Genomic DNA, 25018 nt, shown 5'->3' on the forward strand with positions numbered 1-25018 from the left:
TCTCATCATGAACATTATCTCTATAAACCAGCACAACAGTGAGTCTGCAGTGTCGATGGCTGATGAGGTCCAGCTCCATGCTGAGATTTGTGTTGTAGCTGCCTTGAGGGAGACAGGGGTCAAAGGTCATGCATGATTGATAAGGCTTGTCCCCGCGGAACAACGCTGGAATGTTATCTTTCAAACACATGACTCATCGGAAGTGTCTCTATGGCAACAGCCACTGGGCTGAGAGCGAGAGCGAGGGGTTCCTTGGCTTTAAAAAGGTCTTTTTGATTACACAGGCTTTCTCCTGTCTGCTCGCCTAACTACACAGATCCACTCTGTGCTTTTTGCCTGACGAGATATAATACTGTCATTGACAGAGGCCAACTAAAGCTCTGCAGGGTGACTATTCACTGTCCTTGTCACGCCAGGTGCCTGACTGGGAGAGTCAGAGTCGAGTCATTAGCCTGGTTGTTACAAACCCATGAATAGAACTGATGATTGAAAGTTACTGTTGGAGTCTACTTAACAGTCTGGCCGACGTAGTCTGACGATGTAAAGAACTGGTTTATGTTGGCAGTGCTTGTGAGAAAGTACAAAACCAGATTCCACACGCGAGCTCCAAACAGAACAGGTGTGTCCTTTAAAATTAAAACGACAACTGATGAGAGTAAGTGGGAGTCTGAAAATCTCTCAAAAGGGACAAACATGTACTCAAAAGTCGGGACAAACAGCGTTCCAAATATAAATGGGAACACTGAGGTCTGAAGAGCAAAATGAGCAGAAACAGAGAGAGACAAATGCAGAGGGAGGATCAACCAAATACCAGACGATTGTGTTCCAAAAACAGAATGGAGTCGGAACTCAGGAATTCCACAGCACATATCCGCCTCCGTACGCCGCCCCCTCCTCTCCTTTCCCTCCCTCTGCTCTCGCGCTCTTACGTCATTCCCGACCCGTGGTGGCCCCCGGCATTCCCAAAACAGCTGGGTCAAATACAAACTTCCAACAAACACTCCCACAAGTACACACTCTGCTTCCACAGGCTACAGGCTTGGGAATACTTAGTGCACCCAGCACAGTTAGCACCTGGCACAAAACAAGCAGGGGATTCCCCTCCCTGTCCTCTAAGAGGGACGATGTTCCTGTGTGGGTGGACTGGAAATGTCTGGGATACATGGCACTGGGTGTATTCTTCTTCCTTTCATTGTCACAAACTGGGGTTAGACACACAACACCATACAGTCAAAAAATAAAATAAGCGGAGGAGTGGAAGAGCCTAGGCCAAAAGGCAGGGTGTGTTTTTCCTCCTGCAATGTGATGTCAACACACGGTCAATCCCACGATGCGTCACTGAGCAGGGAATCCCAATAATGAGCGAGATAGATGGGGAGAAAAAAAAAAGAGACAGAGAGGGTGTCTGTCTGTGTGACGGTTTGTTTATTGGTTCCTAAGAGAAAGGATGTTAACATGTCTGGACATATCCAGAATGAGCAAAAATAACACAGCATGACGCATTAAGGGTGGAATTATGCAGCGAGCCACTGATGGCAATCAAAACACTGTTTGTATGTATTAGGGATGTGTGACAGTAGTGTTCAAAACAGCTGGTTGCTACCTTATAAAATGCCCTCGGTGACTACACTCAACTACAAGGCTGTGTGCAAGCAGGCAGCGTGGTATTTCTGGTACACCCCTGTGGATGAGTTGCTATGCAGGGGAGCAGCGAGGAATGCACAGCTGGCACAAGAATGCTGGAGGACCATGTTAAAAAAAAGTGCTTGAGATGAAGTGCTAAGAATAAGCCAAAGGCCAAAGATTCACACCTAAAATGCAAATGGCATCAAAAGAAGGGACCCACTGGGTGATGACAGAGGTGGCTGGGTGCAGCATCAGATGGTATGACACGGTGAGCTAAGGATAGCTAAAACTCAGACAACCTCCTGAATCTCAGATGGTGCTTCCAATGGTCACTTGCTTCCCCTTTATCATTTCTTCTCAAGACATTGTAGATGACAGTGATTAAATGAAGTTTGCACGTTGCGTGTAGAGAAATTTCAAAGACAACCCCATCTGTAGTGGGAAGCAAGGAAGAGAATATAGCTGACATAACAACACTAATATCCCAGGATGGGTTTTCCATTAACTAAAGGATAAAGTGAGAATTTTTGTCAACGAGCGACACAGCCATCTCAGGAATTACTCCCTTTTTCCTTTATCAGACAGCATCGCTATGAAGTGAGACTCAGATGTCCCAATGGCTGATTTCCCAATACAGTCCCAATGGCTGATTTCTAGACAGAGGCAGAACAATTGTGCTGTTGAGGAACAGTGAAAGTCAACTGTCAGCCTTAATATAACGTCCTCTCTTGAGTGAAAAGTACCCTAAAGCGGTCAGTCGCCACTGTTCGCTTGTCCACTTGCATTACAGCAACTCATGCTAAATCTAGCCGTGATGTTCTAGCTGTCACTCAATCACATCTTTGCCCATATAAAGGCCTACGACACCTGAGAGTGACGGGGTGTTGTTTGTTTATGCACCAGCTATAAAAAGGTGGGGAATAATGATAACAATAAAGGGTGCCAGGACATTGTGGATTTGGGTGTTCACATGGAGTAATGTAAAGCCAGCTGAGTCTAATGTCTCTGACACCTCGCACTCAAACACAATGACTATCTTCATTGTTGGAATGTCTTTGCTGAGCAGCCAGTATTTTGTCCCAACCCCACCTGCAGCTTTCCCACGCACACACACACAGAGCTATGCAGATATGTCATTTACATAGACACACTCACATCTACACTGGCCTCTGTAGAGCTTCTTCAGGCATTGTCACCACATATTGCTTCTCAACCTTGTCAGTAACAGTCTCAAGACTTTGCAGGTGTTCATTTCCACACCAGTTGAACCCACTGATTAGCAATCACAGAGGAGGATCTAATAAGTGATGTCAGCTGCTGTTTAGCTGGCATACTTTTGGGCCCGATCAGCACACGACACTAAATGTTGCATGTTCTGTTGCCTCTTCTAAGAAGTGGTCAAGGTCATATTGTAATATTAAGGCAAGTCAATGCAGAAGTGTAGCAGATGAGTTTCCTGAGAAAGAATAAAAATCTAACAGGTGTTGAGAGTAGAAACTTAAAAGGCCTCTGTAAGACAAATATAGGTTGCATAACTGATGCCTGAATCAGTCACAGACTAGCAAGTTGGTGTTGATTTATATGGAAGAAGCCGTAGATTATAACTATTATACTAAAGAAAAAAATATAATTAAGTGTAACAGAGAGTGACACACAAACTACAACAAGACCTATCACTTGACTGCCAAGTTCATCATATTAATGGCACATGACAAGAGCTTTTTTTCTGCTATTCTGTCATTTTGTCAGCAATATGTGAGAGTAGATGAACCAAAGTTGTGCACCAGAGACATTGCTGGTGCCTACGTGACAGGAAGCGAGAGTCATAACTTCACCTGTATAATTATGCCATTTAAAAAGGTCACATCATTGTAATTCAGTAGAGTGCAGATCTCCATGAGGTGTGGCTGGGTTCATGTGGTTGGGGAACAGGGGGCAGAAGGCGGGCTGTGTGTCCTCGAGGTGGACATGCATGAGTAGTGGGATATAGGAGAAACAATAGGCAGTTTCCAAAACTGCAGCAATGTGAAATGTCAATTTCAAAGTGAACATGCCAACGAAGGAATCCACCAACACTAATCTGACCGCCACATGGTCAGCTGACATGTTCCAATTATTTAATTTAACATACTTGTATACATAAATACATCAGGAGGTTTTATGAAACCAACTGATTTGATTCAAACAGGATAAGGCTGGTCCGTGTAACAGATGCAAACCATTCCATGGTTAAAAGCTGGTCACAGCTTGTCAGTCAGATTAATGATTTACCTGCAGGAGGTCATCGCTGAGGACTTCTGTTTTCTCCGCTCTGTGGGTGAGAAAAGACAACAGAGTGCAGAGATTAGCACCGACAGACAACGATAGCACATAAGGAGCTGTACTTAAACATGCTGTGCAGTCACGGTGAAAGTATCTGCTAGACAAATGACACTGCTACTGACAGACTGGTTTCCACGCTCAGCTTCAACACTAAAACAGAGTCAGGTGTTGACCTGGGCATCTGTGGGAATATTTCAACGGAGGGTGGGTCTCTTTAGTTGGTTGCCATGGCTCAATCAACCCAGTAACAGGCTGATATCCAGGCTGGAGGCAAGACATGACTCATTGTAGACCACAGTGCTGCAGCTGCATGAGCTGTCACAAGCTTGAACTGTATCTGATAATAAACACTGCAGATGCAGACACACTGCAGAAGGCATGTTTCTGCTGTTCAACAAGTTTTGATTTCCTTAAGCCCCAGCTAGCAGGGCTCACAGTGTCGTGCACATGGTAGCCACGCAGTCTTGCTCTGCCTGAGCCTATTAATAGCAAACTAATAGTTGGACTTGGAGAGGTCAGACAGATTAGATTCACTTAAAGGGAGAAGGCTGAGAAACACTGGATAAGCTCAGACTGCTTATCAACACCTTCACACGGGGCTGATGGCTTCTGTGGCTACTGGGGGTTGAATGAACCACAAGACTGACTCATTTAGCAAAAAAGCCAAAACACACCAGAACTAGCATGGGAATTTATTACCACTAGACAAACTGTCCAATTATGACGGCTGTTGCGTCATGTTATAGCTGTGAATTTTAGTTTGATGTCGACACCACTTGACAGACTGGTGAATGTTTAGATTCTGTGCATAATGAGCTAGCTCTCAGCGCATGGTTTAGCGTTAACGTAAAAGAACTGCTGCATTCCTGCGGATATACAGTAAAACGTGCTGTAACTTCAGTAAGGCAGGACATGGGCAAGCAAACCGATCTAATGTGAGCTGCGTAATACTCCCCAGGAAATGGAGCTAATGAGCAGACCAGTAAAATCCCTCTATCCTCTCGCTCACGTGACTATTACCGAGCTTTCTGTCTCTTTACTGTCACACAGAATGAAGAATGTGCAGGTATTTTTGCGTCAAACTAATGTGCAAACTTTCAGCCCTGTGACCTGTAGACAGTCGCCTGCCTGCATTTTGGGTAACTGGAGCTCGAAATGAAGCCTGGGCCCTCCTCCAAAAGCTGCTCTCTATGAACTATAGTAACCTCGTCACAGCTGCTTTCAATTACAACACAGGCAGGGAGAAACAAAAAGAGACTGACGGAGCAGGGACGACAGTTTGGGGGCTCCAAGGAAAGAAATATAAATATAGAGATGTTTTGGGGAGCTGGGGGTTAAAAACTCCTAAAAGTGCCAAACCAGAGGAATCTAGAGGCTGCAAATGAATGGAAAGATTTTCACTGGAGGAGAGCCATAGCCAAGTTGGTGAGGTCACACGTGCAGAGTGAGGACCTATAGCCCACAGAAACCTACAGACAAGACTTCGAGCTTGCTGCGGAAAAAAAAAAGTGAGCCACGCTTTATGTTGAACACATACACAAACCGTGCGTGATTATAAAGCCACAATCTGGAATCCATGTTCTGGTGTAGTCTACATGCTGAGGAGCTCTTTATGTGGTCCTATGGAGTGCCCGATCTTAAAAACCACTGTGTTCATCAAGCAGACTTATCCTTTCATGAATACACAGCTATGACTCACACACCGCCTGTGTGAACAGATCATTTAGTATGTCTAGATGCATATGAATAATTTCCCCCATAGCCTACATTTACAAGACCTATTTGCTGGGTTGCTAGCTGACTTTCAACACGCATTGAAACTATGAGATTTGCAAATATTGCACTGACTTGATTCCAACTGACCGACCAGAACACATGTTGAGACACTTGTGTTTGATGCTATGGTAACACTTGTGTGACCCATCCCCAAAAAGCACCGCGTCACAGAGGCAAAAATAGGCTGTGTGCAGCCCGGGCAGAGCGCAAGCAACAACAAACAAAACAACAATTGTTTTGCCAGCATCAGCTGACCTAGAGCGAACAGAGCTGACCCCACTGTGCCTCACTGAAGCAGCAGTCTTTGGAGAAAGTGTGTCACTGTGCGCTGCATGTGACTTCTTAACAACATGCGATCCTCGCTGCACAGCCGTGCATCAGAATGGTAACCATGGCGATGTACTATCAAAGTGGATAGGGAGTAAGTGAATACTGCAGCCCTCAGCACAATAGAGCGGCTGTTAACGGTCACTCAACACAATCAGCGCACTCTGAAGTAGGGAGGGTCTGCCTCTTAAGGTTGCAACAGTTGGCAGCTTAAGGTATAAGGTAATGGATACTGGACTGAGATGAAAGGAGCTGCAGAATAATTGAGTGACTCAGCCCATACAACTTCCCTAATGTGGCTGATAATGTGAGCTATAGGGCTAACATCAGATCCCGGGTAAGAGTGAGCAAAACATGGATGTAAAAACTGAAGGACTTTTGTCCAGTTGCATTGGTGTGGCACTGTATAAAAATGAATCAAGGCTAAGCTTAGCCTGTGCATCATGAGAAAGCAGGATGCTTCCTTCCTGGCAGATCCCAATGTGTAACATGACTCATCGTTGTGTCTACACGATACAATGCCAGAGAAAATTTCACAATTTCTCACAACACCCAATGATGTCATAAAATCACAGACAGATATTTAGTCTATGGTCACACAAGATAAAGAAAATCAATGATTCAATAATTGCTTCTGCTCCAATATCGTGACATTTTCTCCAACCTTACTCAAAGAAACCTTGAGGATACTTTGGTTTTAAACTAGGTCATGACTACCCATTAGTAAATAGTTTCTTGGAACTGAGGCCAAATTATTGTGATTATCATTATTGAAATAGCATCCTCATTTTTGCCATGCCATGTCTGGCTAATTTAGGATTTGGACGAAACCAAAAATTTGTTTCAGGGTAAACAAACAACAGCCCAGCCTGACAGCTTGCGTCAATCACTAGCAGCACCACAAAGGGATCCCAGCTGACACACCTCTTTGTCCCAGAAGCACTGGCCTGGTGAGGCACAGGGAAACGCCCAGAGTCACCTATCCTTGTTAATTCAACTCTGACATTTTGCTGAGCCCTGCGGGGAAATTGTCCTTTCACCATGAAAAGACAGCTTTAATTCTCGAGTGAGTCAAGAACTTCCAAATAACTCGGGCCTGCATTCGAAACACACTGTGCCAGTAAGCAGATTGATGTAGTCGATACAGCATCAAAAGGGATTTTATAATGCAGCTGTTTACAATGCCAGTGAATGATTAACAGTGAGGGTGGAGGAGAGCTCACATGAAAACTGTGCACATTCTGTCACCTCACTCTGTTAACCCCACTTTGGCGACCAGCGAGCAGCAGAACAGGCCTGTAGTTAACAGGGATTCAGACTTGTTATAAGCTCATGTCTGTGCTGATTCACCAACTGACCTTACTGTGTGGCACAATAAAAACCTCACCAAGCAAGATGAACTCAAAGTAATGTAGCAATTACACTAATGAGGTGTGTGACATATCAGGGTTTCACCCCCAAGAAACTGGTTAGCTGAGAGATAAATGCTGGCCTGTTTGTATCTACTTTTCTCTTTTATCTTGAAGCACAATACTGCTGAGTGAACGAATCGATCAATCAATGTCTGCTGCTGAGCTACGTGGGGATTAAACAAACAACACGCAGCATGTTAACTGGTGAGCTTTAGCAGGGATTCAGACCACAAACCGCCCTGCATTAATGGGGGCTGCGTTGGTGGGGGGGCTGTTTACCAGAGAGATAATGAAAAACAATCCAGGAATACCAGTTTGAGTAACAAATGAATGCGTTTAAAGGCTTATCGGACACACACGCTGCACAATTGTTTGTAATGCATACAGACAGGATTTTACAGCTCTGGAAAGTTATAGCTGCTGCAACTATTTTGCCTTTATTTTTTATTTGCACAGTAAAAACAAAGCAGAAAAAAACAACAACAACCACAACAACCAAAAAAAGCAAAGTGGGCAGGTGACATTTACAAAAACCCTTGATGCTTATGGAAAATCTTACCTATATATATATTCCACAAAGAAAGAGCAAACAACATTTGGCAGGTAACATGCATGTGACTGGCAACCCCACAGTCACATGCATGTTGGGGGGGGGGGTCTAAACATGGCCTTAGAGGTGCTGATAGGTTAATTTTGTGACCGTCAAACAGAGCCAGACTATCTGTTTCCCCCTGTTTCCAGTCTTTATGCTAAGCTACGCTATGCTCACCAGCTTAGCTTTACATTTAACTGACAGATATGAGACTGGTATCGATCTGCTAGTCTCACTCACTCCCAGTAAGTGAATAAGCATATTTCCCAAAATATCAAACTATTGCTTTAGTAAGCCTTATACAGTATCTAATAAGAGTGTAACTGTGGGGACTCTCCTTATTTCAGGCTCGGCAGGGGTATGTCCACTGCAAAGCACTGCGCAGGAACCCTGCATATGTGCAAAATGTCTCTTTGAAAGGTTTGCACTCATGCAGCTGAGTGACTTCTACAAGCAGCTAGTGGCTACAATCATTTGAGCAGACAACGGCTCAGACGCCCCAAAGAAACTCAGATATGCGTTTCGTTGGTTCACCTCTGTCCACACTCCTTGATTGGATCACACCATGTGAACCAGTGATTATCAAATTCCTTCTTCAGCCACTGTAAATGTTATCAGAGGCTGATTTCCAGGCAGTCAGAGGTGATGTCATTATCACAAGCCAAACAGAGGAAAACATAAACATTACCACAGCACAGTGCAAAATTCTGACTTCACTCTGAGTCTGTGGAGCAAGACTGTTTAAAGGTGTTACTATGTGACCACATTAACCTGCAGTAAGCATGCATGTATGAGGCCAGAGGGTTCAAAGACAGCAAACTGAAATAAGTTCCACAAACAGCTAAAAGTCCTCGTCATATTCCCTGACATGAATCACTTGTTGTTTTTTTCCCTGCACCTCAGCTTCAGCCTCCTCATCAATCTCCCCGGCTCTCTCTCTCCTCCTCTCTAGAAAGCAACTAGCATGACTCTGGGAGGCAGTTTCCTGTTTGCCGAAGAAGAAGGAGAGATTTCCTCAGAGCGGCTGCTCGCTGGACACAGTGTTCTGCCTTTGCACAATCACAGGAACCCAGGGCACAGCGGAGAGGGCCTTTGCTCTCCAAACTCTTACAAATGCAGATGCACGAGCAGGCGCGAACTTAACAGACAAAGCAGAGCACGCTTGCTTTGCTCGAATCCAAATGCTGACAGATCACTCACTCAGAGGGGCATGTATTTGAGTGTACAATTAAGCCTACTTGTGCATACAAAAGAGCAAGCAACTACTGCACACACGCATGCACACACACACACACTCACACATATACACAAATGTCTGTTTTCTACATTACACTCTCTCCACTTCTAATTTACTGCAGTGAGGAAATTATGAGTATTCCAGCTGTCCTGTTTCTCCTGGTCTTGAATTTTGGCTGCAGGACCATCTCTTTGTAGACTCTGCTGACGGTGTCACCATCAAATAAACACTGCCTGGATGGCAAGAAGGCAATTACTGTGTGTAGTGCATCTCTGCCAAACACCCTATTTCTCTCAGTCTTTTAACAACTCCCTCTGGTTTAGTCTGATTATTTTCATTTTCACCTCATCTATCATCATTCTAAATTAGTTATTTATCATGTAGTCGAGGATATGACAAAAATAATGACCAATGCTCATTAAAAGTCGGAGCACAAAGTAATTCCTTCAAAATGTGTAGTCCTCTGATGAAGGCCCACAGTCAAAACATCATGTTTTACAGCTATATTTCTGTATAAAGCCTCTTTTGTGTTCGTATGAAGTAATTCAAAGCATGATGGTCATTGAAAAAACAAGACTGCACAATTATATCTAAAATCATTTTGCTTTTTGCAACTTTTATTGTAATACTGACTTTTATTTACATAGAAGTGCAACTAAAATTCTGTAATATGGAAATGTTTCAGGATTTTTAAATGTGGAAACTTATTTGCCATTGTTGCCTCTCCCTATTTAAGGATAACACATTATTGTTTTCAGCCTGTCTGTAGCTTTATCTGGTACCATCCAGTAGTGGGTGCACCCATTGTACACCTGAGGTGGCAAACACTGTTGACGCACTAACAAAACAACACACACAAAATGCCGCACAAGATGAAAACATCCTCTGACATTTCTCACCCTCCTGTCCACACAAGGCCAGGCTGAAGCCATCACTGCTTCAGATATCCAGTTACAGAGGGCCACTGTGTGCCATCACACGACAGCATAACAGCACCAGTTAACAAGCCTAAATACTGCAGAACACAGTGTCATTGTTCAGCGCTTTACTCTGCTCTTAGGGGGTGGATTCATTCACTTAATAGCTTTGACACTGCATCGTGTTTTACATTCCGAGGAAGTGAAGACAGACATACTGAATCCATCACTTACCCGCACTAATCTATTTTATGTTTTAAGTCTGATGTCTGGTTGAAGCTTGGCGTCTAGTGTTTCACAAATGGGGAAGCTCTTACTGCCACTTTACCAGCAGAGTGAAAGTGAACCTTGCTGTATGGTGCAATGTCTAATAGTTCATCCCCTGCGTCAAGATAGTCCTGTTGCACTGAAATCTCACATTTTTCCCCATTTGACAACTGACCTCAGCTGTGCAGGGGCAAGTAAGACAGACTCAAAGTGGGTAGCAAAGGTCTGATCCCTGACTAGTGCCACACCAAAACATCTTCATAATTTTGTATCTGTTTACAGCTGATATCGGCACATCAGTGTAAGCTCAATCATATCTTCAACCTTCAATATGAGGTCTGTTGGGAGACTAGCATTTTTGTGATCATGCAGCTTATGCCATATGACACACTGTCACATTTGTACAATTTGCACAGCAAACTCAATTCCCATACAGTAGACATGTCTGGAATCCTTACCCACTTCTGCAGCAGCAGTTATAATGAAGGCTCTTGCAAAAATGCATTTACAGTATGACAGTGTCTCAAACATCCACACTGCCTTCAAAAATATGTATTGCATGCATCCCTACCCTTGGCTGCATGTCTGACTGTCCAAAATTTGCCAAACATTTCTGCTTTTTTTATAGTACTCAGATTTAGTGAAAGGAAGTGGCTGATCTAACTGAGGAAGAGGGAAAGAGCTGAAGAAAGTGCACCATCACTGGGCTCCTCGCTGCTGCTCATGTCCCTTGAGGACAGGGCTAACGCTGCGTAGATGGCTGATTCAGTCCTTTGAGGAGGGCATCTGGTTGGGTTCAGACAGCGGTGTGTACACATCAAGGAAAGCGTTCCCTCATCCTGTTTTTATTTATCCAGACAGTGCAATAAGCCTGGCTGTCAGCAATTAAAAGCAAACGATTCATTCATGAAAAACGCCCTCCTTGTCAACCAGGCCAACTGATCAGACTTTTTTTGTAGGAAAGTTACTTAATGACATGTTAAATGGCAAGTTAAGTAAAAGTATGCGGAGGGGCTGAAACGTAAAAGATGTAAAAGCCCTGGAAGTCACGTTAGAAAAGCCAAAAGAACGTGTGTTTGCTAGTTTGCTGATGAGCTCCAGTAAACAATACTTGCCTGCCAACTGTTTGATTGGCGAGCTGCTTCATCCGATTGAACTGCTTCTTCATTTTCGGTCCCTTGCCAGTGTAGCCTTCCGAAACTGCTCTTCAAAGCCCGGCTTTGGTTTGTCATGAAGTTCACAGGGCTTCTCCCCCGTTTTAAATTTCCCAAGCTGTCGCTATGACAGGGAAAAACAAGCGAGAGCCATTGAGCCCAAAGCCAATTAAAAATAGTTTGTAGCCTCGCTAGCCCCTAAGCTAGCCTTTCCCAAGTGGAAATTCTAGAGCAAAGTCCCCGTTGGGGGCGACGACATGACCCGCGAACCTCCTTTTTTGTTTATTTCCGTACATTAAAGTCCTGAAGCAGGCCGTGGCTAACTTTCACTGGCTACAGCGGCTTTTCATGGCTCTCCTCTGTGGCCGTCTTGACCGTTAGCCGACGAGCTAGCGTGACCGAGCTGGATAATCCGTCGGCCGCTTTTTCCCAGAGCGGAGCAGCAGAGCCGAGTGAACAGCGGCAGCAGCAGCAGCTCACCTCCGCCACTGCCAGCGCGCGGGGAGAGCAGCAGGAAGTAACGTTAGCATCTGCCAGACAGCACCACCTCCCCCTGGACACTGACAGCAGGAGAAACACACATATGGAGTACTGTTGTGATGGAAAAAATAAAAAAGAGGTAGCATAGTGAAAAATAAAGACCTCAAATAAAGTTATGCATTCATAAGTTTGCTTGTTTTTTTGTGTGTTTGTTTGTTTGTTTTTGCCTGTTTGCAGAATAACTTTTATTGTGCATTAACTTTTCAAAACATTGCCCACATGATAAACTAAGTGCTGTAGATCAGCGGTCCCCAACCAACGGGCCACGGTACCGGCCGACCGGGATTTGACCCGACACACACACACTAATAATAATAATAGTATGAAGAAGAAGAAGAAGAAGAACAACAACAACAACAACAACCCGGGCCGGAATCCGTCCCGGGATCTGAACCGGGACATACACACTAATAATAATCCATCCATTATCTATACCGCCTATCCCTTTCGGGGTTGCGGGGGGCTGGAGCCTATCCCAGCTACAATGGGCGAGAGGCGGGGTACACCCTGAGCCGGTCGCCAGCCGATTGCAGGGCCACATACAGAGACAAACAACCATTCACACTCACACTCACACCTACGGACAATTTTTAGAGTCATCAATTAACCTAATGAGCATGTTTTTGGTCTGTGGGAGGAAGCCGGAGTGCCCGGAGAGAACCCACGCATGCACGGGAACCCACGCATGCACGGGAAGAACATGCAAACTTCACACAGAAGGCCCCGCCTGACCCGGGGATCGAGTCAGGCGGGACCTTCTTGCTGTGAGGCACGCGCACTACCTGCTGCGCCACCGTGCAGCCCACTAATAATAATGATAATAATAATAATATCAACAACCCCGGGCCGGATCAGTATAATGATGATAACAGGGTCCATTCAGCTTGAATTAAAGGCATGAATCAGTTTGTCAGCATCCGACCCGGGATCCAAACCGGTACCTACCCGGGTCGGATCCGGGACCGTCTTGGTCACGTGACACGGTAGTGAAAAAAAAGTCAGCATTAGTAAAAATGTGTGTTAAAAAAAAAAAAAAAACGTTTTTGGAGAGCTTCGTCGGAAAGGGGAAAAGCCCAAATGATGAGACAGAAGAAGAGGAGCCAACAACTTCCAAGAAAAAGAAAGCTGCATTTAAGAGACAATCAGCAGTCCTGCTTAAATTTATCTCTTCAGGTGATTCTCACGCACCAAGCCGGCTCTGACTAATATGTGGCGACAGGCTCGCAAATGAGCAATGAAGCCTTCTCGTAGAAGAGAAACAAGCGCAGGGCTCCCACTTATTACAACTACATTCAGTGTAATTGTGATTTGTATTTTTAATAATTTGTTTTTATTCGTTTCTATGCTGGTCCTGCAAATTATTGCTGCAAAGCGGTTCGTGACGCAAACAGCTTGGGGACCGCTGCTGTAGATACTCCGGACTGCTTCAACTCACACAACACTTAATGTTTTTTGTTTTTTTCAGGTTTTGCATTTAAAGCCTACTGAGACTGCTATTTGGATAGTGCATATTTTGCATCGACACTGAAATAAAGTGCCAGCATAACTCAAAATGCACTCACCTAAAGAGGTGCACAACACATCTGCCAGTGTATTTTATCAGGCTTCAAGTGGTTAAAATGATGGCAATAATTGCTTGCACACTCTGCAATCAGCTCATGGTTGAGCAGTGTTATGAGCCGTAATTGTGTGACATCTAATTTTTGTTAATCCATCCATTTTGAATGAACTTTTTGAAAGAGTGATTGCAGACACTTGGAATATTGGAATAATATGTGGAATAATATTTAGATCATCCATCCTTATTAGAAAAAGCAGTGGTGCTTTACATTTAAAGAGTGCATACATTAATAATGGGCCACAAGAGAAGAAAGTCAGATTTAATATTATCTTCAATCCACTTGACATCACACACATGCTTCCTTTGCAAGCTGTCCAATTTGTGTGTTGTTTTGCTGACACTCTGAACATTTTGCTTTGACTGAGATCAAAAACACTGACTTTCATTCTCATGGTTTCTCCCCTGTGTGGGTTCTCAAATGGATTTTATAGACCCGCTGAAGTTTCTTCCACAAGTAGGACAAGTCTCTGTCTTTCATCAGACTTTTTACATGCTGCATCAGGTTCTCTGAGGAATTCAGATACACTCATCAGATGCCACAAATGAAATCTTGGTTCGCTGAGAGACAGGAGGCATCCTTAATGAGGTTGGCTTTGTAATGGTGGGAGTTTCCCACACAATTTGCAAGGAAATGTGTCAGAGTGTTTTGCGCACTGTTCTGGACTTTTTTATGTTTTCCCCCTCTGTAAATGTCTTTAACTCCCCATAGTCTTTTCACTTTTATCATCCTTGCTGTTTTCGCTCTCATTCTCATGAGTGCATCTTTCACTGATTTATCTAATTTTTGACTATTCAGCAGAATCACATTACCTCTTTATACCCAAATTCTGAATTTTGTGAAGCAGGGGCAGCAAGAGGAATGAATAATCCTTACAAAAACTGGTTTAAATGTGAATGCCATGCAGAAAGCAAAGTGACCCTCAGCAGGTCTCTGTAAGACATTGTCCACAAACCATCTGTCTGTAAGAATGACAATAGTTACCAATTTCACGTTAAAAGTCAACAAGTACGAGGCTAAACGGTTTTACTTCTGTCCATCAAAAGATAATGGTCACCCTCAGTGTACACACAGACATAAGTGGAGTAGGTTAAACGGGCTTAAAATGTTCAGTGTGTAGCGCTTTGCATCTAGTGTTGTTTATTTTATTTGTGTGCACAATGACAACATCCTCAGTCATACTTTTAATCTGAAAAAATTTAACCGGAAGTGTCGTCTGGTCGGAATTGTCGTAAAATGTTGTTCGGTGCAAGTTGTTAGTAGCTAGCAAAATATTATTTTCTCCTTAAATACTGCTTATTGTTATTCAACGCTCAATTTGTTCACTCTACACAGATGCCCGAATAACTCGACTATGATAACAGTTTTATTTTTCTTCATCCCCGTTTTGTTAACGTTAAATGAGCCCACCTGTCAAATTGAGCTAGCCAGTTAGCTTGTTGTAACGTTAGCTAGCCAGTTTAACGTTGAATCAGGTGGGCGAGATTTTTTCATTACCTAGAGCTTTAATGTTGAGTACATAACGTTAGGACATTAATGGCAGCTCGACAACCCTTCACAGACTCGGATACTGCCGACGAAGCAGTGAGGGCGACCTGTGACGATGCAACCACATGCAAAAGGTAACAGCAGGATATGCAGTAGCAAAGTTCATTATTTAGCATTACAATCACAAGGCTGTTGTAGCATCATGTTAAGGTAACTTAAGTTGAAAAAACAAAGAGGTCATTGTATATCACAGGTCCCGCTGCACTGATTTGACGTTATAATCACCTATGACAAGTAACGCTAGCCAACATTGAGCCATACCTCATTCACAATGCAATAATTATGCTCAATTACATCTTCAAATCGCCCAAGCTTGTTGCATGTTTTGATGCTCAGCTGTAAACTATTGAAAAGTCAAGTACTGGGACTCAAAGATGCACCATAATAAACAGTGCAGCCTTTTCGCAACTGAGTGGGTCATTTGATTCAAGAATAATAACAAACATGTTTAAATTGGAGCTTGAATTATGTATGTCACCTCCTCATCAAACGTATGATTTGTGTACCAGGTTTGCTACCAGTAAAAGCTACTGGAAGGACCCCTATATCCAGTATTTTGCAAGATCTGTAGGGGAGCGAAAGGCTCCTGAAATAAATAGAGGTAAGTGATACAGTCTCTTTTTTTTACACAAACTTTTACTTTATTCATAATTAACTCTTTGAAGAATGTGTGCAGTGTACAGAGTAATGACAGCTTATATGATGGCTGTGTATATAAACAGCCATCAGCACCGCACTTTACAACGTGTTTGGTGAGGAGTTGTCTGCAGTAAATCCTCCCACTCACACAGACATAATGTTTACAAATACAAATATAGGCTTTGGCCTTCATATTTGTGATTTTGTACAATTGCTGCTTATCTCATTGGCAGGTTACTATGCCCGTGTTAAAGGAGTTAATCATCTTCTGGATGCATTTATAAGGAAAGCAGAGTGTGACTGTCAAGTAATCAACGTAGGTGCTGGACTGGACACCACATTTTGGAGACTAAAGGTTTGCAGCATTGTAGCTCCCTGCCAGGACTCTGGTCTAAATGTGACTAGAAGTGGCTTTTGGTGTCTAATTTTACTGGGCTGCATCAAATACAAGCCTGATTCCCAAAAAGGGACACTGTGTTTTAGCTCATCAGCTTCATTGAGTTTTGTAAATATGTACTTATTCTGAATTTGATGCAACAACACATTTCAAACAAGTTGGGACAGGAGCAACAAAATAGTTGTGGAATGCTCCAAAAATACCTGTTTGGAACATTCCACAGGGAAACAGGTTCATTGATAACAGGTGATTGTATCATGATTGGGTATAAAAGGGACATCCTGGAAAGGCTCAGTTATCCAGAAGCGAGGATGGAGCGAGGTTCACCACTTTGTGAACACGTGATCGGATCAAGGATATGAGTACATGGGCTCAGGAACGCTTCGTAAAACTCGTCAGTAAAAACAATTTGTTTGAAAATGATTGTATTCTGTTTTTAATTATGTTTTACACAGTGTACCAACTTTTTTGGAATCAGGGTTGTTCACAAAATTTTTTTCTAAGTGCTAGACAATACAGAGATTTTGAGTATATTTGTGTGTGTGTGTGTGTGTGTGTGTGTGTGTGTGTGTGTGTGCGCGCGCGGGATATAGGACGAAAACCTCTTGCCACGGAAGTTCTTTGAAGTGGACTTTCCAACAGTTGTGGCCAGGAAAATACATAATATTAAGTAAGCTGACCATGCTATTATTATATTTATTGTAGCTGTTGTATTCTAGTTTATTGTTATCATACCATGTGCATGAACCAGAGCAGCCACAAGCTTCCCTCACAAATTAGAATATCTGCTTATGATAGTTATAGATTATGCCATGGAATGGAAAATATATCTCATTTAAGCTTTAGTTAGTTAAAAGTGTCAGTGTAAGTGTGATGGTTTTCCTTCTCTGGCTTTAGTGTTGTAATGTGAGGTTGAGATCTGTAGAGGGAGACAGAGCTCTTTGCTAACAGAAGTAGCAGCTCTACATTTGTGCAGTGGCAATGTATCTATACTGTATGTTAACAGTCCATGTATGTCTTATTGATGGAAGCATATATACTAACAACTATGTAATGTATAGAAATATATGTGATGCTTTTTGGAGATTTTGAACAGTGGGGCATGTAAAAAGCCTTATTGAAGTGTAGCATCACTGTTGACAGGCAGTTTTGGTTATGAATGGTGATGCTGTTTCTTTCTTTGATTAGGACAAAACCACCCCTCTCCAAACCCCTCATTGAAACTCACTCGACAGACTCCTTACTACTAGGTAACGAACAAATTACAGTCATTACACGACACGTTGGTAATGATACTCATCTTGTCAGAAGATCTTTGGGTGCGTCTGTTCAGCGTCTTTTCCGGCTTCCTCCCAGTGTATGTGTGTGTTTTTGCTCAGATGCCCACAGCCTGGACTCAGACCGTTACTGCATCATCGGGGCAGACCTCAGAGACATCTCTAATTTGGATGAAAAACTGAAGAAGTTCCAGCTTAATCCAGAGTATGTGAACATGTGTTTTGGAAGAAAGTCAAGCTGAAGTTGATGTTATTTCAGTGGAAAAGTACAAAAGTCCCTCTCTGTCAGCTGTCATTTGTTTTCCCGGCATGTTTTAAGAAGTCCAAGAATTGAAGCTTGAGTCACTCTACATAGTGTCTGTGTGGCTGTAATGCAGGTGTAATGTTTGACGTGTGGAGCCTGATTTGAAAAGATGCCTCACCCAAAATGTATGTTTTCAGCATCAAACACTTGGCCCCCCTGTGGACGCCCAGTGTTGGCAGTAAGAGGACACTGTGCTCACCTCCAAGCCCTCCTCTTAACCACAGGGGTTTCACTTCGGAGCTATCAATAAATTCCTGTCTGAATGACACAAAACCAATGTTATTGTCAATACCTTTGTGCTGACATGACCATGTTAGTTTCACAACTCTTGATTGCAAATGTCTAATTAACTTAGAGTTTGATGCTTTTGGGTGGAGGATCATTTAATCCGTAGCGGTGTCTCATGACACGTCACTCTTTTATAGTAGGATGTTGGATGGCACAGACATCCTTTTTCGTACGATAGGATGTTTTCTGTGGAGAGGAGAGCTCATGCTGGCAGACTCCTTCACTTCAGCTCGTAACTCACATATTATTACGTTTATTTATCCAGGGAAGTCTGACAAAGAGCGAGGCTCTTTTTACAGGAAGCTGCTGGGTGTGAATTTAAGTGTTTATTAGTCTTTATTGTTTAAGAGAGAGAGTTATTACTTTTTTGTGTTCTGCCTAATCACACTAAAGAGTGGAGTGAAAATGTGATATTCCTCTGTGAATATAAAAGATTTTGTTGTTAAGATCAGAGAGTACAAAGGATAAACACTCCAGAGCTCTGATTGGTGTGAAGGCAGGTTGTCGTGCTTAACTGATTGAAGCGAATCCTGAATGTAATGGTTGTGTATCTTTATGCCTCTCCTGATAATTATCATAAGCAAGGAGGTTATGTTTTATCTGATATCTGAAAAACCTTGGAAATGTCAATGAAAGCTGGTGGAAAGGAAATGTCTGTAGTGTCCCTCCTGATCCACGTGTGTGTCAAGGAAACTGCAAAACACTTTCACATTTTTCCTCTGTGCTTAAATGATGAAAGACAGTCTGATTATGTGTCCTGTTCTCACTCCCAGGTTGCCCACATTACTCCTGTCAGAGTGTGTGCTGGTCTACATGACACCCTCCCAGTCCTCCAATCTAGTTCGCTGGGCAGCAGAAACCTTCCACACTGCAATGTTCATCAACTACGAACAGGTTAACAAAACAAACGACTTCATCCCGGCGCGGCAGAAGATCACAGTTGTTGGCTGCTGTCATACATGTCACATTTATCTGGATTTCATATTTGAATAGAAGCACTTTTGTGTAGCTCTGCTGGATTAGTTTGACACAAGTAGTACGTTTTTGATCTGTGTATCCAGGTGAACATGAGCGATCGATTTGGCCAGGTGATGATCGAGAACCTGCAGCGTCGCCAATGCGCCCTGGCGGGAGTGGAGGCCTGCCAGTCTCTAGATTCGCAGGTAACCATCTGTTGCTTTTTCTGTCTTATTTTTTTGGGAGGGCAGCCAGACATGAAGTATTTTAACGTGTTGTTTGCAGAAGGAGCGGTTTCTGAAGACAGGCTGGGATCATGCCGACGCTCTGGACATGATGACGGTCTACAGTATGCTGCCCCAGGATGATGTGGCAAGGTAACGAACATTAAGCCCACTTGTAGCAGCTTTTATGCCTCCTCGCCTCCTATGGCCAGAAGCATTATGTTTTCAGGTTGTCTGTCCGTCGTCTGGTTGTACATACATTTGTCAGTCCCCTTCTTGTGAACGCAGTATCTCAGGGACATCTTTGGGAAATTCAAATTGGGCACAAACATTCACTTGGACTCCAGGATGAATTAATAAGAATTTGTCAAAAGTCACTGATCTCACAAAACATGTTTTCAAGTTTGTAGCTTCTTTGCAGCGGCATCCATCTTTGAAACATTGTAGTTCACCATAAGCTCATTGGTTCTGCTGATGTTGAGCTTCAGGTGATTGTTGATGTACCATGTGATGAAGCTCTCTGTCAGTACTGTAAAAATAGCCTCTAAGTGAAGACAGCATGTTTCTCACTGGAGATTATTCACTGGAATCATACATGTCAATATAGTGAGAACTTCTATTTTGCCAAAAATGCACTTTATTCCTTTTATTAAACTCTTTCAAAGTCTTCACTACATATAGGCGGAGGCATACAACCAGGAGTAATTCTAGTTTGTTATGTGATTGCTCAGATGGAGGCTTTGCTGCTATCTGTTGGTACAGCACTGCGAGCTTAAAGGGGCACTCGATTTTTACACGTGAAGATCATTTTAGTCATTGAACAGGTACTTATCCTGTGAAAGTTTTATGCCACATTTCCACTAGCGCGGCTCGACTCGACTCGACTCTACCCGGTTGTTTTGTGTTTCCATTAGGGATAGTACCTGGTACCAGATACTATTTTTAGTACCTGCTCTGGCGAGGTTCCAAGCGAGTAGAAGCGATACTATATGTGTGACGTCAACAGACTGTCGGCCACTGATTGGCCGGAGAGTGTCGTCACTGGTCTGCGACGTCCAACACCGGAAAAACTATCCTGCCCCCTCCATTGTAACGCCGGGCAACAGCAACCGCTGACTTTATTCTTTATTCTCACTCGAGGGAAGTGGCTGCTCGTAAAATATCATCGTCATCTGTCGACCAGGTCCACACTTTTCTGGGTTTGTGTGTGACAAAAAGCCACAAACCGAGCAGCAAATACAACATCGCCTCGATGTCCTCCATTGTTTGTCAGCTCTGTTTGCATCACGTACAAATTGACGTCATGGCAGTTTCGCGCAGCCGTGTTATAACGACCCCCGCCTACGTTGAGGAGGTACTATGAAGTACTCAATTGTAATGGAAACTCAACCAAACCAAGTAGAGTAGAGTAGAACCAAGTCGAGTAGAGCTGGAACTGTGTAATGGAAATGCGCCATTAGATTCCTGGGAATCAGCATCACAGAAATCCTGTCATGGACGCCACGCATCTCCACCCTGGTTAACAAAGCTCAGAAACCACTTAAGGGAAGTTAAGAAGGCAAAATTCCTGCGCAAAGCTGTTGTTAGCTGACGAGCAGTAGAAAGCATCCTGACTGGAAACATGACAAGTTGGCATTGTTTGTACTCAGCCCAGGAAAGGAAGGCTCTGCAGCGGGTCATTAAAACCACCCAGAACATCATTGGTCCTTGTTTACTGAGCATCAGTGATACCAGTGAGGTGAGGTGTCAGCGCAGAGCCCAGAGGACACTAAAAGACAGTGCCCACCGCAGCCACAGCCTCTCCACCCTGCTGTCAGATGGCAGGCGATACAGAAGTATCTGCAGCTGTTCCACCAGACTACAGAGCAGCTTCTTTCCTCACACTGTGAGACTCCTCAGTCCATCCTGCGTTCTCCACCATAAAAATTATTTTTATTGCATACCATAAACAGACTTGCATTTCTTTGTGCAACCCTGTGTTGTTAATAACAAATATATGAACCTTGAACCCTGACAGCAGCTGTATGATGTCTTCTGTGGCTCTAAGGGAGCTTTCTAATGTGAGAGAAAGTCATCCTGATTATATCATTAGATCTTATCTCATCAGTAGCAGTTTGTTAGTTATTGTTATTGGAGTTATTTCTTATTTATTATTATTAAATTACCAGGCTGTGGGGTAAACAGACAATGTTGCAGGGTTGCATTATGGGAAGTGTAGCATCCAGATTTTTGGAGCTTGAACCACAAGAACTAAAAGCCTTAAATTTGGCAATTTTTTTTAAAATCTGTCTCACTAATCCCCCAAATTTGTGGAATTCTGGGTTGTAATGTACACTGAATATCTGGAGTACCCCTTTCAACACTTTTCATGTTGAGGTTTTGCAGGTGGTGTAATAATAGAGCCACATATCACCTCAACAAATGAGTGTTGCTGTTGATACCTGCTGCTTTTTAAGACCTTTTTTTGTCTGTGTATAATCTGATGTGAAATATCACATTTTGAGGTGAAATACCCTGTTTGTTTCATTTCTTGCAGAATTGAGCGTCTGGAGTTCCTGGATGAGAAGGAGCTGTTGCAACAACTCCTTCAACACTACAGCATCTGCTGGGCCAGCAAGGACAAGCTCAGTCTGGGTAATTTCCAATCATGTTACCTGTAAATGAATGAGTACATTAGGTGTAGCAGGAAATGCGAAACTATGACTGCTCGGTTCCAGGACCACCTGTGACCACAATGGCGCCATGCTGTCGTTTAGTGTATTTACTTAGCCTTACTCATATGCGTTAAATTTTTCAGATTTCCACCCGTCCATCCAGTTTGAACGTCTGCTGTGGTCATTTGCAAGAAAAGGTCATGTTCTGTTTCCTCAGGTCTGTCACACTTGGCATTTTGAGTGTGAAAGCGCTCCACCTTTGGACATGCTTCACACGTGTGGACGCCAAAATCAACAACTGGAGAAGACGTGTACGGGGGGACGTTGGGAAAGAGGAAGCCCTTATCCTCCAGCAAGCCCTCGTCTGTTCCGACGTGAAAACCACCGCATCAGCAGAATGTGATTTCATGAGCGTCCTTCATAGCGCAGTACGTGTTAAAGATAAGAGGTGGCATGGAGGTGTTTGTCCATACACCGGCACTGAATTACCAACTGTAAAAGTTCATTTTCTTCATTTGCGTACGGACACGTTGTCTGTGACTGCGCAGCCACTTAAAAACATCGTTTAAAAGTCCGCTCACCCATGTTGGAGATGACGCATGATGTTTTCAGATGTCATATATATGCCGTCGTTTGGTTTTTATGTGCCATTTAGATTTTATTTATTAATCAGTTGTACTTGCCTCATTGTTCTCACAAAACACACGCATGCAATAGAATTAGCATCAAACTACAAGAAAAGCGTTTTCAATACTTGGTCTTATCTTTCAAGCAGCAACGAGGACATGACAGATTAGTTTGTGATTGATTATATTTGATGACTGCTGGTCAAGTGCACATGATTTCAAAATAAAATCCTTTTGCGTAAGACTGTCTCTTTTCTTTTATGTACTTTGTTATTGACTTCATAACAAGCTATCAGATGGCTAATCTGCAGTGAGGGACATGCTGAGGACAGAATCAGAATCAGAATTACTTTATCCCCGAGGGGAAATTGTTTTTAGCAGTGCTCCATGCAAAACAGAATTATAGATTAGAATAAAATTATAAAGAAGGACGAGAAGGAATATATATATAAAGGCAATATAAAGAAACAGAATATTAATACCAAGGATATATGTAAATAAGAAAAAACAGGAGCGACTGCTGCAGGCTGCACGCGCGGTTGGCGCATGCGCACTATGACAGGTGTCAGTAATAATTTTTATGAATGCTTGCGTGTATTTATGGTGTTGGTACAATAAACATTGTGCTGTAAGGCCATTCATTCATAGAGGTCAGGAGTTTGATCATTTTATACAGTGCAGGCATCTGTAGTATAAGCTTATCAGTGATCTTATTGAGCTTGCATCTCATTTTGGTTGTTTTGGCTGACTCTTGCCGCTCTCCTGAGCATCATATCCAGCTGCAGCAGTTCAGCTAACTATACGCCTCCTGCTTGAAGATTTGAATTTGTTTGCTGAGTATTGTAGAAGAAGGGCGTATGACACTAAGTGGAGAGAAGGTCTCCTTACGAAGCTGACTGATGCAGGCATACTAGAGGAAGAATATGGATTAAAGATTCCCTACATCCATTCAGAAAATGGTACCACTCAAGGATCATTCATTAGCCTCACCCAGTCTTGACCATGGACTTAGGTTGTCTTTATCTGCAGATGATGGTGCCATCTGGAGCAAAGGGAAAGATACTGCTCACCTGGCTTTACAGATACAAAAAGATTTGGACCATGTGGAGGACTGGGTGAACAAATGGAGCTTATAGATCTTTGTTTCCAAGACTGAACAGGCCTATATGATACATGCTGAAAGAAAAAAATCCTGATTTAAACCTTGATATGCACAGGTCATCAATTCACAGAGTCAAGCTGTTTAAACTCTTTGGGGTTTGGCTGGATGGAAAGATTTCTTGGAATCCTCATATTGATGAAAAATTACTAATATCCCCCTCAGTTTGTCTGGTAGAGATTGGCTATCAGAGCAAGATACTTTTACTTATTATTTAACAGGCAATGATTAGGATCGATTATAGTTATGTTGCATGTGGATCTAGTTAAATCTGCCCTCAGTAAACTTGACTGGATTCACGCTTAGATCATTGTGTTGTGGAGCTTTTATAACAGCTCCCATCCAGGTCAATCAAATCAGGTCTACATCTTTGAGCGTTAAGGGAGACTGTACTTTTCTTTGCAAGACACAGTGAAAAGAGAAAGGTTATATTTCAGATCCAATGCAAGAATTTGCAGAAAAGAAGAGAAAAAATGTGTATGTGACAACAAATTATTATGACCTTCATGTCCAAATACATAAAATTATTATTCCTGCTCTTTATGATGTAAGGGAAATTCTCCTTGTTGCTCGTTGAGAGTTGCTAATTCTCGGAAGAATTATAGACTCGGTGTGATGAATCAGGTCTCTTTAATACATGCAGCATGGAGGGAAGACTCATGCAAAGTGTTCTCTGCAGATCTCCACATTGTCTTGGCTTTTATACTGTTTAGCAACAAAAAGGACAACTGGTTGTCACATGTACCTTGTAATGGTAAATCTTTCCTTCCAAAGCAACGACCATTTGGGGGAGTGCACTCATCTTGTTTCCCAGGGTTCATACTACACCATAAATTCCTCAGGTACAATGAATCACACCCTAAACTTCCTCCTTCATCCTTTTTCCCTCATTGAATGTCCTTTTGTCCTCTTTCTCACCTTAGTGGGAAAGGGCCATGGAAACTTTTACAATTCATAGACTGACTCCTGGGATTAGTAAATCATCTAATTCCTACAAATCTGAGAGCTGTGTGTGTATTTATGTGCTTTTTTTGGATTTGTGTCATTCATCACATCCCACCCAAATTCACTGCTTGGAGGTCTTTCCAGGGTCAAGAAGGTCAAGGGGGGTCAGGGGAGGCTCGGGTACAGGGGAGGGTCATAATAGGACACTGAG

The 25018-nt window shown here is 43.0% G+C and overlaps 2 protein-coding genes across 2 annotated transcripts in view; one reads left to right on the forward strand and one right to left on the reverse strand.

The window, feature by feature from the left end:
- arhgap17a (Rho GTPase activating protein 17a) overlaps positions 1–12100 on the reverse strand; it is a 27742-nt gene extending 15642 nt beyond the window's left edge. The window contains exons 1-2 of the mRNA XM_070991449.1: positions 11592–12100; positions 3898–3937 (exon numbers count right to left, since the gene is read on the reverse strand). Coding sequence (XP_070847550.1) covers positions 3898–3937; positions 11592–11644 — 93 coding nt within the window. The 5' untranslated portion in view covers positions 11645–12100. The remainder of the gene's footprint in view (positions 1–3897; positions 3938–11591) is intronic.
- Positions 12101–15000: 2900 nt separating this feature from the next.
- lcmt1 (leucine carboxyl methyltransferase 1) lies at positions 15001–22952 on the forward strand. The gene is made up of 11 exons (XM_070991006.1): positions 15001–15411; positions 15847–15938; positions 16210–16331; positions 16967–17043; positions 17562–17623; positions 17753–17855; positions 19016–19136; positions 19304–19405; positions 19485–19576; positions 21960–22057; positions 22295–22952. Exons 1-11 carry the CDS (start codon positions 15326–15328, stop codon positions 22315–22317), a joined length of 978 nt encoding a protein of 325 aa, XP_070847107.1. The 5' UTR covers positions 15001–15325; the 3' UTR covers positions 22318–22952.
- The last annotated feature ends 2066 nt before the right edge of the window (positions 22953–25018 follow it).

This window comes from Chaetodon trifascialis, chromosome 21 (genome assembly GCF_039877785.1).
Source record: "Chaetodon trifascialis isolate fChaTrf1 chromosome 21, fChaTrf1.hap1, whole genome shotgun sequence".
NCBI lineage: Eukaryota > Metazoa > Chordata > Actinopteri > Chaetodontiformes > Chaetodontidae > Chaetodon > Chaetodon trifascialis.